The 16,229-nt window shown below is 36.9% G+C and overlaps 2 protein-coding genes across 3 annotated transcripts; both read left to right on the forward strand.

Moving 5' to 3' along the window:
- The first annotated feature begins 365 nt into the window (after positions 1-365).
- LOC118044652 (11-beta-hydroxysteroid dehydrogenase A-like) lies at positions 366-9,327 on the forward strand. Its single transcript, XM_035053060.1, has 6 exons — positions 366-627; positions 723-915; positions 1,028-1,113; positions 8,426-8,557; positions 8,650-8,778; positions 8,937-9,327. The coding sequence occupies exons 1-6, from the start codon at positions 445-447 to the stop codon at positions 9,144-9,146; spliced, it is 933 nt and encodes a 310-aa protein (XP_034908951.1). The 5' UTR covers positions 366-444; the 3' UTR covers positions 9,147-9,327.
- A 3,878-nt stretch (positions 9,328-13,205) lies between these two features.
- LOC118044651 (ACT domain-containing protein ACR4) lies at positions 13,206-15,555 on the forward strand. Of its 2 annotated transcripts, none has more exons than XM_035053059.2 (7): positions 13,206-13,485; positions 13,574-13,619; positions 13,747-13,861; positions 13,942-14,009; positions 14,083-14,667; positions 14,772-14,876; positions 15,004-15,281. In XM_035053059.2, exons 1-7 carry the CDS (start codon positions 13,412-13,414, stop codon positions 15,139-15,141), a joined length of 1,131 nt encoding a protein of 376 aa, XP_034908950.1. In that variant the 5' UTR covers positions 13,206-13,411; the 3' UTR covers positions 15,142-15,281. The 2 variants fall into 2 exon arrangements, with proteins under 2 accessions (XP_034908950.1, XP_034908949.1); XM_035053058.2 differs by having other exon boundaries at positions 13,227-13,485; positions 14,955-15,555.
- The last annotated feature ends 674 nt before the right edge of the window (positions 15,556-16,229 follow it).

Consider the following 16,229-nt stretch of genomic DNA (forward strand, 5'->3'; position numbering starts at 1 on the left):
TTTCTTCTTTTTTTTTTTTTTTGCCGTCATTAACTATCTTTATGGGTGTTTGCAAACGTTATTTTAAAAAAATATTTATTTTATATTTTCAAGAAAAAAAATATCATTTTAAAAAAATATTTTAAACCACGTGTCTATATAAATAGTACCCTTTTCCAGATCTAATATTGAGTTAGTTGAGGCGAGATGTTATCAACCACATATCGAGTTAGTTGAGGCGAGTTGGGACAACAGGTTAGGTCGGCTGGCCAGTTATAAAGAAGATAGTGATGCATGGCATGCTGCTCGCTCTAGCTAGTGATCCGTATATGTATATATATATGTGAAAGTGTTTATTACAAATTAATTGACTTGTTCATCGAGACATGAATATAAGCATGCTCTCTCATTCCCTTCCAGCAGGGAAATATTAACAGTTCTGCTTCTCCATACTGCTGCGAAGCTATGGATATGACTACAAAGTTGATGAATATTTTACTTCCTCCTATAGCACTCATCGTGCTTCTTTTAATCTTGCCACCATATCTTGTTCTCAAGTTTCTTGGCCTCATAAAAGGATTTATATACAGCGAAGACGTGGCCGGAAAAGTAGTACTTATAACTGGAGCATCTTCCGGCATTGGTGAGGTTAGTCCAGAGCATAATCGATCAAAGTTTCTTTCTTTTATACACGACCTACGTTGTGCAATACCATACATGCTGGTTTTTTTATTGTTTTTAAGCAAATTGCATACCAATATGCAAGGAGAGGAGCTCGTTTAGCACTCGTTGCTAGAAGAGAAGATCGCCTCCGAGGAGTTGCAAGTGAAGCCAGGAAGATGGGTTCGCCAGATGTTATGATGATACGTGCAGATGTTTCCAAGGTTGAAGATTGCAAGAGATTTGTTGATGAGGCAATGAAACATTTTGGACAGTGTAAGTAGAGTTTCCTTTCAATTCTTGAATATTGCTTTAGAAGAAAAACTTGAGATCGATTTAATTCGTATATATTATATCCTGTGTTGATGCGTTGGCTACAATGCTGCAGTGGATCATCTGGTGAATAATGCTGGGATTCCTTGTGTTTGCTTGTTAGAAGAAGCTCCCAACATATCTGATTTGAATTCTGTAGTGGTACATGATTGAAGATGCATGATCTTCACATATCTGTTGTGCATACTGGACCGAAAGCAAACACAAATAAAACACAAACAACAGATTTATGTGGTTCCCCAAAACCGGGTACGTCCACGGAGGCAGCAGATTGTATATATTTGGAGGAATAATACAAACACTCAAACTCAACCCCAATACATACCCAAAACCCAGTGTTTCTCTCTACACTCGGTGTTTCTCTCAAATCTGTATTTTTTCACTCTCACAGTTGCACTCACTTGCACTCACCACACCTTCCTCTGCACTTGACACTTCCTCTCTTCATCCCTTTCTCTGCACTCTCTCGTCTCTGTCTTTATAGGAGAGCCTTGGTGGGAAGTGATGGTAGTCAAAAAGCAAGGAGAGAGTGGTTGATAGTGGTTGAGTAAAGGAGAGGGTGGTTGAGAAAATGTTGACAATTGCTACAAATCTCCACCTTGGCAAGATTTTTCCATCCAATCCTCGTGATTAATCAATGCCGCCTCCATTGCGCCATATGGCGCTGCACCCTGAAGGTGCTCAACACCGAGAGATGTTGACCAAGTCCAAACAATGTTGGAACTTGATCACTGAGACACATTTTGTGAGCATGTCAGCTGGATTATCTGCGGTACCAATCTTCTGTAGCAGAATATCCCCTTCATCCACAATTTCTCGAACAAAATGAAAACGAACATCGATGTGCTTGGTACGGGAATGATGAACCTGATTCTTTGCAAGACAAATAGCACTTTGACTATCACAATGGACAACCACGTGCTCTTGAACAATTCCCAAATCTTCAATCAACCCATGTAACCAAATAGCTTCCTTGAAAGCTTCTGTTACTGCCATGTACTCTGCCTCAGTTGTTGACAAAGCTACTGTTGATTGTAAAGTTGACCTCCAACTTACAGGCCCTTTAGCAAGTGTAAACACATAGCCTGTTGTGGAACGACGCTTGTCTAAGTCACCAGCATAATCCGAATCCACATAACCAACTAAATTTTGTTCGAGTCTATCATCCCTCTCAAATTTCAAACCAATATCAGTTGTGCCATGAATGTACCGTAGAATCCACTTAACTGCCTGTCAGTGACCCTTTCCCGGATCATGCATATACCTGCTCACCATACTGACAGCATGTGAAATATCTGGTCTCGTACAAACCATTGCATACATTAATGCACCAACTGCATTTGCATACGGAATTTGAGCCATATGTTTGCGCTCTTCCTCTGTGCGTGGAGACATTGAAGCACTTAGCTTAAAATGAGGAGCTAAGGGTGTGCTTACCGGCTTGGTCTTACCATCTACTCCAAATCTCTGTAGAATTTTCTTCAAGTATTGGGTCTGTGTCAAACAGACAGTGCCTTTTCTTCTGTCTCTCTGAATCTCCATGCCAAGAATCTTCTTAGCTTCTCCAAGGTCTTTCATTTCAAACTCAGTTCTCAGTTGAGCTTTCAATCTATCAATCTCCACCTTGCTCTTTGATGCAATCAACATATCATCCACGTATAAGAGCAAATAGATGAAAGAACCATCAAGAAGTCTGCGAAAATATACACAGTTGTCAAACTGACTTCGTGTGTATCCATGTTCTGTCATGAACTTATCAAATCGCTTATACCACTGGCGAGGAGATTGTTTCAATCCATACAATGACTTCTTCAGTTTACAAGCCCAATTCTCTTTCCCAGTGACTTTAAAACCATCTGGCTGAGACATGTAAATTTCCTCTTCCAAATCTCCATGTAGGAAGGCAGTTTTCACATCAAGTTGGGCTAACTCCAAATCAAATTGTGCAACTAAGGCTAGCAAAATACGAATTGATGAATGCTTAACAACTGGGGAGAATACCTCATTATAATCTATCCCCTCCTTCTGAGCATAGCCTTTTGCTACCAATCTTGCTTTGAATCGGATGTTGTCTTTTCCAGGATTACCTTCCTTCTTGGCATATACCCACTTGCAACCAATTGTCTTCTTTTCCTTAGGGAGTTGTACCAAATCCCAAGTCTGATTCTTGTGGAGAGATTTCATCTCTTCATCCATTGCCTCTTTCCATTTTGCATTTTCTACACTCTGTACTGCTTCTTTGTAGGTGTAGGGGATTCCATCATCAATCACTGGAAGTGCATAAGCCACCATGTCACAATACCGAGCAGGTTTCTTGATAACTCTTTTCGGTTTACTCGTTGCAATGGATTCTTGTTGTGTGGTTGCTGGAGTTGTTGCATCCTCTTCATCTGAACTTTCATCTGAATCTCCTTCAGTAGGGATTGTCTGAACAGTCTTTATAGGGATGACTGAAGTCTCCAACTCCACCTGTTGTGCATCACCAGACTGTTTTTCCTTCTCCTGTGATTTCTCCTGCTGTAACATGCCAGACTCATCAAAAGTGACATCTCTACTCAAAATCACTTTCTTTGATTCAGAACACCAGAGTCTGTAACCTTTTACTCCTCCACTAAAGCCCAAAAATATAGCTTTCTTGGCTCTAGGATCTAGTTTAGACTCGGTAACATGATAATATGCTGAGCAACCAAATATACGCATAGAGTCATAATCATTTGCAGGAGAATCTGACCATACCTCCAAGGGGGTTCTTCCATTTAATGCTGATGAAGGTAACCGATTAACAATATGACGAGCATAGCTTAATGCCTCGCCCCAGAACACTTTGCTTAGTCCCGAATGTGATAGCATACATCGGACTTTCTCCACCAGTGTGCGGTTCATGCGTTCTGCTACTCCATTTTGTTGTGGTGTTTTGCGCACAGTAAAATGTCGCTTGATCCCTTCATCCTGGCAAACTTCAAAGAAAGGATCTGAAGTGTACTCACCACCATTATCTGACCGAAGAGTCTTAACTCTCTTTCCCGTTTGAGTCTCCACCATTTTCTTCCATTTCAGAAAGATACCAAGGACCTCATCCTTGTGTTTCATCATGTACACCCATACTCGTCTTGAGAAATCATCAATAAAAGTAACAAACCAACGATTACCTCCAATAGATTCATTCTTTGAAGGTCCCCATACATCTGTGTGAACATAATCTAGAATCCCTTTTGTGTTGTGTACTGCAGTGCCAAACTTGACCCTTGTCTGTTTTCCAAGAACACAATGCTCACAGAACCCATGCTTCCCAGTCTTGGCGCCTTTTAATAGACCTTGCTTGACTAGTCCTTGCAAAGCCTTTTCACCAGCATGCCCTAAGCGCATGTGCCAAAGTCTGGAATTATCTGCTTCAGCATCTTCTAAGCTTTTGGAAACAGCTGCTATACCAGTAACAGTAGATCCATCTAGGAAATATATGTTTCCTATCCTCGTGCCTCTTAAGACAACTAATGCACCACGGATTGCTTTTAGGATTCCACCATGCATGATAATCTTATAACCACTGGATTCAAGGACTCCAAGTGAGAAGAGATTTTTCTTCAAGTCAGGTACATACCGTACCTCTGTTAGTGTCTTGACTACCCCATTATGCATCTTCAGATGGATAGTCCCAATCCCTTTGACCTCAGAAACGTTATTATTGCCCATAAACACAACTCCTCCATCGAACTCCTCAAGTCTCGAGAATAAGTGCTTGTTAGGGGACATGTGATAAGAACATGCAGAATCAAGAATCCATTCACCATAATGTTTTTCTGGTGATGAGACCATGAATGCAGAGTCTCGTTCATCTTCTTCTCGTGCAACGTTCACAGTTGGTTCATCTTTTTCCTTATTGCCCTTGATTGGACAATCTTTCTTCCAGTGCCCTTTTTTGTGACAAAAGGCACACTCATCTTTTGCAAGATATCGCCTGTTTGATGATTCTCCTCTAGATTTTGAGCGAGATCTCCCTCGCCCTCGAAATCTTCTAGGGTTTGTTCTGCCTCTAACTGTCAATGCTTCTGACGTTGACTCCTTGTGAACAATCTGGTCCTTCTTCCGGTACTCATTATTCACCAAAGCATTGGACACATCAATGAATTTAATCTTTTCTTTACCATACAGTAAAGTGGTGACGAGATGTTCATATGTGTCAGGCAGTGAATTCAATAATAACAGAGCTTTATCTTCATCATCTATTTCCACATCTAAATTCTTCAAATCAGCTATCATTTTATTGAAATCATTCCGATGCTCATTCATGGAAGTACCTTTCTTGTGCTGAAAACGGAAGATTCTTTTCTTCAAGTAGAGACGATTCTCTATACTCTTCTTCATAAACTTGTCCTCTAGTGCTTGCCATAATTCCTTTGCAGAGTTTTGTTCTGAAAAGGCGTACTTCTGATCCTTAACAAGACAAAGTCGGATGGAACTGCAAGCTAACTGATTTATCCTCTCCCAGCTTTTCTCATCCAAATCCTTCGGTTTATCTTCTAGAGTGAAATCCAAATTCATTTGGACAAGCATATCCATAACTTCACATTTCCACATGCCAAAATTACCTTTCCCGTCAAACTTCTCCACCTCAAATTTGGTATTCGATACCGGGATGTATTGTGGAGGTATACTAGCATTCCCCGCTGATTTTTCTTCTGGAACATCAGCCATTATGACGCCTTTGGATTACAAATGGACTCCCGAAATTGTTAAAACACGCACTTTTATGCTCAAAAGAGCCAAAACAGTAACTTCCGTGTGCTGTTTCACAAAACGGACACCACGGTTGCGTCCGGAACGGTTGAAAATGCTAGGAACAAGCTTGACTCGGCCAAAAACAGGCTACAAAATCACTGAGTTGGCTAAAAAAACAATCTGACCGAGTTGACTCAGGAAAGGAATATTCTGTCTCTGATAAAGAATATTCTGTCAAAGACAAGGGAATATTCTGTCACTGCCAAGAGAATATTCTGTCTCGTTTAACGGAATATGCTCATTCTGTCAAGAGAATATTCTGTCACTGCCAAGGGAATATTCTGTCTCTGTTAACGGAATATTCTCATTTTGTCAAGAGAATATTCTGTCACTGTTTGGTGACGTGGCGGATGACGTGGCAGTCTTCTCAGGCAAGAATTCCGGCAGTCTGGTTTTTCCGGCAAATTTCCGGCGAAACTTCGGCGAGCTCTACAAGGCTCGTTTCAACTCCGATTTTGATGATCTTTATATCGTCGGACTCGTATCGACGAGAGGAATCTCCGCAGCTGGTCAAAATCACGATCTGAGAACTTTGAAAATTCTGCAACTTCGAACCGAGAGCTGAAAAACGTGTTTTTTTCAGTGTTCTAGCTTCCCAAACGCTCTGATACCAATTTGTTGTGCATACTGGACCGAAAGCAAACACAAATAAAACACAAACAACAGATTTACGTGGTTCCCCAAAACCGGGTACGTCCACGGAGGCAGCAGATTGTATATATTTGGAGGAATAATACAAACACTCAAACTCAACCCCAATACATACCCAAAACCCAGTGTTTCTCTCTACACTCGGTGTTTCTCTCAAATCTGTATTTTTTCACTCTCACAGTTGCACTCACTTGCACTCACCACACCTTCCTCTGCACTTGACACTTCCTCTCTTCATCCCTTTCTCTGCACTCTCTCGTCTCTGTCTTTATAGGAGAGCCTTGGTGGGAAGTGATGGTAGTCAAAAAGCAAGGAGAGAGTGGTTGATAGTGGTTGAGTAAAGGAGAGGGTGGTTGAGAAAATGTTGACAATTGCTACAATATCTACCTTTTTATTAAGTTTTATTTATTATTTAATTCATATTTGTTTTGACTTATGGAATTAATAAAAGAATCATGATAACCGGATCAACATGTCAACAAGTTGACTATTTTTTTAATTAAGCCGTGTTTTGTTTTCTGGAAAGTAGTTTTTGGGAAATCATTTTCTAAACTTTCCTGTGTTTGTTTGTCATTAGAAAAGTTGGTCAACGAAAAACATTTTTCAGTCAACAAAAAATACTTTCTAGTCAACGGAAAACATTTTCCAGTCAATTTCAGTCAAAAAAAAAATTTGACTTGATTTTCAGGAAAGTGTTTTCCTTTTAGCTGTGTTTGTTTTCCGGAAAGTGGTTTCCGGAAAATCACTTTCCAAACTTTATTGTGTTTGTTTGCCAGTAGAAAAGTTGGTCAATACAAAACACTTTTCAGTAAAAGAAAAATTTCGCTTGGTTTTCAGGAAAGTGTTTTCCTGAAAAATTTGAGGGGAAAACACTTTCTAGAAGTTGTAAAAAATTTAGAAATGTCATTATTTTCTGATTATATCAAATTTAATCCTCAAACTTTTGATTGCTATATATATTTTTTGTTTTGAATATTTATTTTTCAATTTCATCTCTTAAAATTTTATTTTTATATTAATTTTGGTCCTTATTTTTATAATTGCTATTTGCTTTTTCCTTATCATATTTTTATTGAAATTTTTTATCTATCAAATTTGGTCCTCATTCTTTTGATTGTTACTTATTTTATTTGAAATAATTTATGAAATGTTGATTATTATTATTTTAATTTCTTCATCTTTTATTTTTTTTAATTTTTTAGATTTGATCTCTATTATTTTGATTATTATTTATTTTATTTGAGATAATTTATGAAAATATTTTTTCAATTTCATTCTCATTCAACTTTTTAATTTGTAAGATTTGTTCCTCATTATTTTAATAAACTTAAGAAAAATAAAATATTAATAAGTTATTTTCCAGCTCATTTTCCATGACATAACCAAACACTGGAAAGTGTTTTCCAACTCATTTTTCATTACACTACCAAACATTGAAAAATACTTTCTCGGAATTCACTTTCCCCGGAATTCATTTTCCAAAAAAACTACTTTCCAGCAAACAAACGGAGCCTAAAACACATCACTCTCTCTTTTTTTTCTTTTTCTTTTTTGTGGTTGAATTGGTTGGCCTGGTGCTGACAATCAGAAGGGTTTTTAAGAATGTGATAACGGTTATTTTTTAAAGTGTTTTTTATTTCAAAATATATTAAAATAATATATTTTTTTTAAAATTATTTTTGACATCAACACATCAAAATGATCTGAGAATATAAAAAAATATTAATTTGAAGCAAAATAAAATAAAAAAATAATATTTTTTTTAAAATGCTTTCAAAATACAATATCAAACACTATCTAAATGAGTTTGGTAATATTTTATCCGATTTAAATAAAAATATGACTTGAATCATGTTTCAAATCTTCTAATTTTTATATTAACCTATTAAAATGGAACAGATTTAATAATGATCTAAATCATTATTGTAAATAACTAAATGGATTGTGAAAAAGAATAATATGAGTATCATAATTCGTTAAAGTTGCCTGTTAGATGAAGAGAATTCACGTTCGATGTCTTTTGCAGGACATAAATTTCTGGGGTTCGGTGTATGGCACTTATTTTGCAGTTCCACACCTAAGAAAAACTCAAGGGAAAATCATCGTCATCTCTTCAGCTGCTGGACGTTTCCCTTGTCCACGAGCAAGCATATACGGTGTAAGAATCATTCTTAGTGAGCAGATTTAAATCTCGAGTCTTCCATTTTACTTTGAGCTACTGATCAGTTTGTGTGTCTAACATGCCTTCAGGCAAGCAAAGCAGCCTTAATAAGCCTGTATGAATCACTGAGGATTGAATTCGGTTCAGATATTGGAATAACAATTGTGACTCCTGGGCTCGTGAAGTCAGAAATGACCACAGGCGAGCTACGATCAAAGGTATCATACACCTCAAGAAATTCCTGAAATTTATGGCTAGCTCGACCTGGGCGTGATTTGGTTAAATATTTATCATATTTGTTAAGAAACAGTACTGACTCTTCCACAATCTGAAACACCATCTGTTTTCTCACTGTTTCTTGATTTCAATTTCTCAGGCTAAAGTAGAAAGCCTCCCAGTTGAATCAACTGAGGATTGTGCTAAAGCAATTGTGGACAGCGCTTGCCGTGGAGACAGGTACCTGGTAGAGCCATCATGGGTCGGGATAGTTTTCCTGTTCAAGCTGCTTTGTCCTGAAGTCCTGGAATGGTGTGTCCACGGGCTATTATTCTCCTCTGCACCAAGGAATCTCAAGAAGGCTGCGTAGGAAAGGCCTCCTTCCTGTATGCATTAAGAAAAAATAATGAAACAGCTGGGCTCCTCAAATCCTTAGAGCACCTCACGCAGCAAATTTTAGTTTCTATGGAACGGCTGTATAATTCTATGTTCGTATTAAATGTTGCAAAGTTATTAAAGAGTTAAATAAATTTGAAAGAAAATAATAATAATTTTACGATTAGGATGACATATAATAGGTTAGGTATGCAGCCAAGCCCCATGCCTAACCGGTAAAAAATATTATACCAAACCCACCTAGCTAGAGGGGCAAACTATTTTTTCATCTCGATCAAGTTTTAGATTCTTAAATTGTCACGTAAAAATCATATAATTTCTTCTTATTTCATTAAAAAAAAATAATGGATTTACTAAAATCTCTGTCACGAGATAGAACGAAGACTTTTTTGTGTAATATGGTTTATATCACATGACTTTTATATTATCTAAAATTAGGATTTTAGAGAATTCGTTGGTTTTTTTAAGAGAAAAAAATTAAATCATACTCGGTTCATGCTAGCTTGCCAAAAGATTTGTTTAAAGTTTGAGAATTAAAATTGATATTTATAAAAATAAAAATAAAAACAACTCAAATCGTGGAAGAAAGTTTGTATTTTTTTTAAGCCAAGATTTCTGTTTTTATTCATGTATTTATTTTTAACAAAATTAACAAGTCTTTATTATTAGTGACATGGTTTTTTTCAATTAAAATAAAGACAATTCAAATAAATGTTTGTAAAAACTTACAATACTCCAAGAACATAAAAAAAATATTTTTTTTTCATCAATATTTAAATCATTATATATCTTCTTATGAATATTTATTTTAATTATTGTATAATTAAATAAAAATAAAATTGGAAAAAGTAGCTCGCGTGAACTCTAAAAATCTACTTCCATTAATGCTCATTATCATAGAAAATGAGAATTGTAAATTTAAAATTCTATCTAATTAAGTAAACGAACCAAACAAAATCTCATAAGGAATGGAAAAGAGTGGAAATAAAATTTTATATATATATATATATAAAAAAAAAACAAGCCATGACCCCCTTTAGACGTTCGAGATGAAATGGACTGTTATAACGTCTACAAAAAGAATCAAGTTGATTGTTATTCGGTACGAGATCAAGTTTTTTTAACCTCCACAGAGCGAATAAACCATATATATTAAACACTTTGATGTCTTTAATGGACGCATAGGCCATGACCCTTTTAGCTCACAAGATTTTCGTCGGCGAAGTATTGTGGCGACAACCATTAGATTAGCAAGTATGAAATGTTGGGCAGTGATTGGTGGATGAAGCTCAAATTGATCATCTACACGTGGAAGAAACTCTTGCATATTGGGACTATATATGTGCTCATCTCCAATTGGTTGAGACTCACTAATCTTGGAGGAAAGAGGCTAGCGCTAATATTTGGTGGATGCAGAAGTCAGCACACAACACTAAATTGTAATAAGATAATCAATCACTTCAATTTTGAAGGTATATCTTCAGGATTGTTGCGGTCTCAATGATTTATAAAACGCTATTCATGTTAATGGGGAATCATTCCAGACTCGATTTCTCGCTATAAATGAACAGGGTGTGTTGTTCCTCTTCAAGACAACAAAATTCAGTAACCTGGACAAGTAGTGAGAGGAAATTCAGGGAAGATCTCAAATGGAAGGCAGAGTGAAGCTGGGTTCAGTTTTAGTGGTCCTTGCGGTGCTAGGGTTCTTGGTTTTGGGTCCAGAATCTGTGGGGTGTGCATTTAGCATCCAACTCAACCCATGCACGCTTTCACAGTGCATCGCCGACTGCAAAAAAGCCTTGCAGGAAAAGTTCCTCAGCGCAACCTGCACCACCGGGTCTCAGGGGAAGTTCTGCATTTGCCTGGGGTGATATTATCCACACACAGAAGCCTGTTCTGAATATCAAACTTAAAAGCTATTCGAGATTGTGTAATCTTACTTCATTCTTCTAGCTAATAAGAGTTTGTAAGTTGTTCCTCTTCCCTTAAATTAATCTGAAAAGCAGTGCTCTTCTTGAGCGTTATCGCTAGCAATCGTTAATATTACAAGGTCAGTAATCTTGTAAACTAGTACTGCTATGTCCTGTTTTCCGGTGTGGAGGCTGGTGGCTTGGCAACCAGCCCCTGAAACCCATCAGAGATCCAATAATGACCCCTCTACAACCTGAATAAATCCTTCTAATTAATCATTTTGGAAACTAGAGCAACATTCCAGCTGTGCAAGACATGGTTGTGAATCTGGAATTCATTTCGTTAGAAAGGTAAACTGTTTCTGCAATTAACTCCATTGCTTTTAAGAAATCACGTTTTTGAGGTGAGATGTTGCCCCAGATTTCTTGCCACTCAAATTAGATTGTGTTTGATTTTAGGTTAACAGAGGATCAAATGTTTATGTATTAACATTTTTTGTTCTTTTAATCATGCTTGATTTTAGGTTAATAAAATGTTGTTGGGAGCATGACGTTTGTTTGTAGCGTGTGTTCGGAACACTGTTGAAACCCACGAGTTTCTAGAAAATTGAATTTTTTTTATATATTTATTAATTGTTTTGACCTGTTAATATAAAAATAATTTTTAAAAATTAATATATATATATATATATATATATATGAGGAGTTAGATTGAAAAATCAAGAGAGAACTAATAAAGTGGATTCACGTGCAATGATTCATTCATTCACGTGCTTCCCTCTTGAATAAAAGAAAGAAAGTAGATGGCTTGTTACGGTCCTTACGGAGACATACCTTTCATCAAATCAAACGAAACTTCGTGATAAATCATTAAAGATCCATTTCAATACTCAATCATTCCTTCAAAAATATCTCAAGTTTTTTAAAAGAAAAAAAATAAATTCTTCTTTAAATACAATATTTATCTATTTAAAAATAATTTTTAGTTTTCTGAATTTATTTTGAGTTTGAAAAATATACGCTTCTTTATGAATTTCTTATTGTTTTTCGAATAAAAAAAAATGAACAATAAAAAAGATTTTCTTTCATGTACATGCGTTTTTTTAGTGCTGAAAATAATTATATTTATTTTTTTATATTTTTCATATTTATTTAGTGTTATAAATTAATTTAATTTTTATTACAAAATATAATTTAAAGACTTTCTAGTTTTTGAGTTAAAAATATAAAGTAATTCTTACTGTAAATGAAATAAAAATATAATACAACATTAAAATGATTATTATAAAATATGGTCTTGATTTTTATGAGAAAACATTTGCAATTATAATTTATTTTCTTGTGAAAATTAAGATTGATTTTGGTTTTTGGAAAAATGGATGAATCTTTAGTCTTTCATAAAAGAATAAAAATAAAAAACAATTAACTAGAAATAAAAAAATAATAATTTTGTTTCACTAAACACACCCTAATTATTATCTACCGTTGATTTCTAATAAAATAAAAAGGAATATATAAAACATGAAGAATGGGTGGGTTTGTCATCATGCAAGAAGCAGTGCTGAATGTTGCCACGTTCATTGTTTCTCTATCACTCTACTTGCCATCGCAGCTTTATATATCTTTTGCACAGATCAAAGATATGTGCTCAGTCAATTCAACGCGTCGTTGTTTCATCTTTGCTTCTGGTGTTTGGTCTTCTTTCGTACCTTGAATTTCTTATCCTTATCCACTGTCTGAAAACACTCTACTGTCAGGTGTGGCCGTTTAGAAATCACCCTTTTTAAAAAAATAATTTGGATATTTGTTGGATATTCTTGGAGTTCCAGATTTGCTATAGGCCCTTGCCATTGGCCATCGCCGAATATTGGATCAGAATTTATTACAAAACAAATGGAAAACTGATCAAATATGTTGTCTTTTTTTTTTTCCTTCCCTAGAACTGTCAAATGGGAGCGTGCCGGAAGAACTTTCTTACTTATTATTTCAATGGACAATAAATCAACTCTAACTTGTCAAAGCTGTCACGAGACAACAGTTCAAGAATGCCAAGCCACGTGCTATATCCTGAAGTCCATCAATGATAAGGCAATTGAATCCAAGAAAAAGACAACTCCTAAGAATCTAGGAAATTTTTATAGATGGCAACCTTAACTGTTTTTTTCACGTAACCAACCACTGTGCTTGTCGTTACTCGTTAGTATTCTTTCGGGTTTCTGTCTATAAATGGCCTCGACACTCAACCGTGTTTCTCGCCGGGGATTTAGGCACCGTGGGAGTTTTGGTGGTTTCTTATTCAATTCCTAATAAAGATCAAAGAAACCCAGAAATGGATGACCGTGATGGTGATGGTGATGGTGATGATGCATATGCAAAGCTTGTAAGGAGAATGAACTCTCCAAGGTATTTCATATCTCTCCAATCTGTTCATTGGTAGGAGAAAGTGCAGTGTTTTGTTATTACATGACCCTAGCTAACTGTGTGGTTGCAGAGTTGTGATTGAAAATGATGTTTGTGAGCATGCCACAGTCATTCAGGTAAATTACCTTGAACTTTCAATAACGCAAGAATGTTTATCCATCTAGGATTTCTTTCATGTTTTTTTGTTATCCACTTGTTTCTTATCCGTTGTCTTGATTTTTATTTTTATTTTTCTTTGTTTAGGTGGATACTGTCTACAGGCAAGGTACTCTGCTTGAAGTTGTTCAAGCTCTCGCAGACCTAAACCTTGTAATAACAAAAGCGTACATGTCGTCTGATGGAGGGTGGTTCATGAATGGTACAGTTAATTGAAAACTCTTCTCAAATAAACGATACCCTCTTTCTTCCTTCAATTTGACTGTTGAGTTCGATTTTCAGTGTTTCATGTGACCGATGATGGTGGAAACAAAATTAGAGATGAAGGCATCCTCAATTGCATAGAGAAGGTATTTAGTTTCTCGCTTATTCTCTCTGTCATATGAAAATCTTTTTTGGTAACTGTTTTGCTTGCTTTTACAGGCTCTTGAGACTGATGCATATATGGTCAAATCAATGGGGAAGATGCTTCTTTCTAAAGAGCATACTTTAGTTGAACTGACCGGCACTGACCGGCCTGGTTTGCTGTCAGAAGTATGTGCAGTGCTGACTGACCTGAGTTGCAATGTCGTCAATGCGGAGATTTGGGCACACAATGCTAGAGCAGCAGCAGTCATACACGTTACAGACCAGTCAACTGGAACTGCAATTGAAGACCCGGGGCAGCTTTCCCTGATAAAGGAACTTCTTTATAATGTCCTGAAAGGTCTGGGCGATTATAGGACGCCAACAGTGTCCATTTCTTCTCCTGGGGAAATACATATAGGAAGAAGGTTGCACCAGATGATGTTTGCTGCCAGGGATTTTGAAAGGCCTCCCAGTGAGGATGACAATAGCGTGAGGCCATCCGTAACAGTATCTGACTGTCCCGATAGAGACTACACTGTTGTTACAGCGAGGTCCATCGACCGGCCAAAGCTATTGTTTGACACCGTGTGCACTCTAACAGACATGCAATATCTGGTGTTCCATGGAACAGTCAATACTAGCGGCGATGAAGCTTATCAGGTATTTAAAGACATGATCCCTTTCAGTGGAGTTCCTAATTATGAACTAAGAAGCGGCTAATTTTCATTTGTACAAAATGCTGAAGACAGTTTATATGATTGCAGGAATACTATATCAGACATGTCGATGGACTCCCTGTGAGCTCAGAAGCAGAGCGACAACGTGTCATGGAGTGTATTCAGGCAGCCATTGAAAGGCGAGCATCAGAGGTATAGCTGCACCTCTTTTGGAGATTTATATTTTCCCAGTCCATATAGCCATCTTCTCAGGTTCCTCGCCTGTTGCAGGGACTACATCTTGAGTTGTTCACAGATGATCATTTTGGTCTTCTCTCAGATACTACAAGGATACTTCGTGAGAACGGTTTATGCCCCAAAAGGGCAGAAATTTCGACAAAGAATGGGAAGGCAAAACATAATTTTATTGTCACGGATGTGTCTGGCAACCCTGTTGAACCTAAAACTATCTATTTGATCCGGCAGCAAATGGGACAAACCGTGATACAGGTGAAAGGGGATTTATGTTTGTCTCAGAAATTTCCCCAGCAGACACCAAGAAGTTTCCTCTTTGGGAGCTTTTTCAAATGCCCAAGTTTCCAAAATTTTGGGCTCGACAAATCCCATTCATAGCATGCCTATAGTTTGCAGACATTGCAAAAAAGGCAGAACAAATTGTTGCCTAAAGGACTCCATTACCGTGGGACCATAAGTGACTTCAAGCATGTGCATACATCAAAATGAACTTCAAAGCTAATTGTTAGTTTACATGGTTTGTGTTCAGCTATTGTACAGGTTGCTTTTTTTGGGTTTGTAATAGTGAGAGAATGATTGTAAAGATGAAGATCATTAATGAAAAGAGGCAAATATGTTTCAGCAACGATTTCTTTTCGCACAGCATTGGCTCAATTTTCTACAAACTGTTTTTCTCTCAAGCTGCACCCTGGATAGTGCTCTGTTGCAGTGTTACCATGTTGATGGTATTGAGTGACCTTAACTGGTCAACTGCATTTGCTACAACATATTGAATAAACTTCCATATCGGATCCATCAATTCCTACTTTTAAGCTCCAAAGCAAGTTAAGAAATAGGATTTCCCCTTCTTTCTTTGCGGGATAAAGCAAGGCCCCTGCAGTTGGTGGCGAGGAAATTCCCGCAGAGCAACCAACCTTGAAACAATCGACACTAGAAAGGTAAACTGGATTTTTCAACTGAAACTTGATCACTAACTATACAAGTTAAGAAATCCATAAACTGTCTGCAAATCTCATGGGACATCACCATGCTTCCTAATCCAACATCTCTCAAGAAAAGGAACTAGCAAAATCAAGAGGAAAAGAAAGAGGCTGATAACAAATGATGCACGAGGTGATTACCTGGTAGAACGCAAAAAAACTGTTCTAAAACTGAAGTGAACTATTAGCATTCCAAAAGGCCTTTAGAATTTCATAATGCATACAAAACGAGCAATCAACTCCATTGCAAGTGTTGCTGCCCAAAGTGGAGGTCTGCTTCTTGAAGTCTCATAATCGATAATTAGTTATCTCTCTATCAGCTGTAAATCAG

The sequence above is a fragment of the Populus alba genome, chromosome 12, assembly GCF_005239225.2.
Source record: "Populus alba chromosome 12, ASM523922v2, whole genome shotgun sequence".
NCBI classification, from domain to species: Eukaryota; Viridiplantae; Streptophyta; class Magnoliopsida; order Malpighiales; family Salicaceae; genus Populus; species Populus alba.

Excerpts from the sequence above, each read along its gene's own strand:
- LOC118044652 (XM_035053060.1), top strand. The coding sequence starts at position 445 with ATGGATATGACTACAAAGTTGATGAATATTTTACTTCCTCCTATAGCA. Across the intron at positions 628-722 it reads CATCTTCCGGCATTGGTGAG|CAAATTGCATACCAATATGC; the intron begins GTTAGTCCAGAG and ends ATTGTTTTTAAG. Across the intron at positions 1,114-8,425 it reads CTGATTTGAATTCTGTAGTG|GACATAAATTTCTGGGGTTC; the intron begins GTACATGATTGA and ends TGTCTTTTGCAG.
- LOC118044651 (XM_035053058.2), top strand. The coding sequence starts at position 13,412 with ATGGATGACCGTGATGGTGATGGTGATGGTGATGATGCATATGCAAAG. Across the intron at positions 13,862-13,941 it reads TGGAGGGTGGTTCATGAATG|TGTTTCATGTGACCGATGAT; the intron begins GTACAGTTAATT and ends TTCGATTTTCAG. Across the intron at positions 14,010-14,082 it reads TCCTCAATTGCATAGAGAAG|GCTCTTGAGACTGATGCATA; the intron begins GTATTTAGTTTC and ends TTGCTTTTACAG.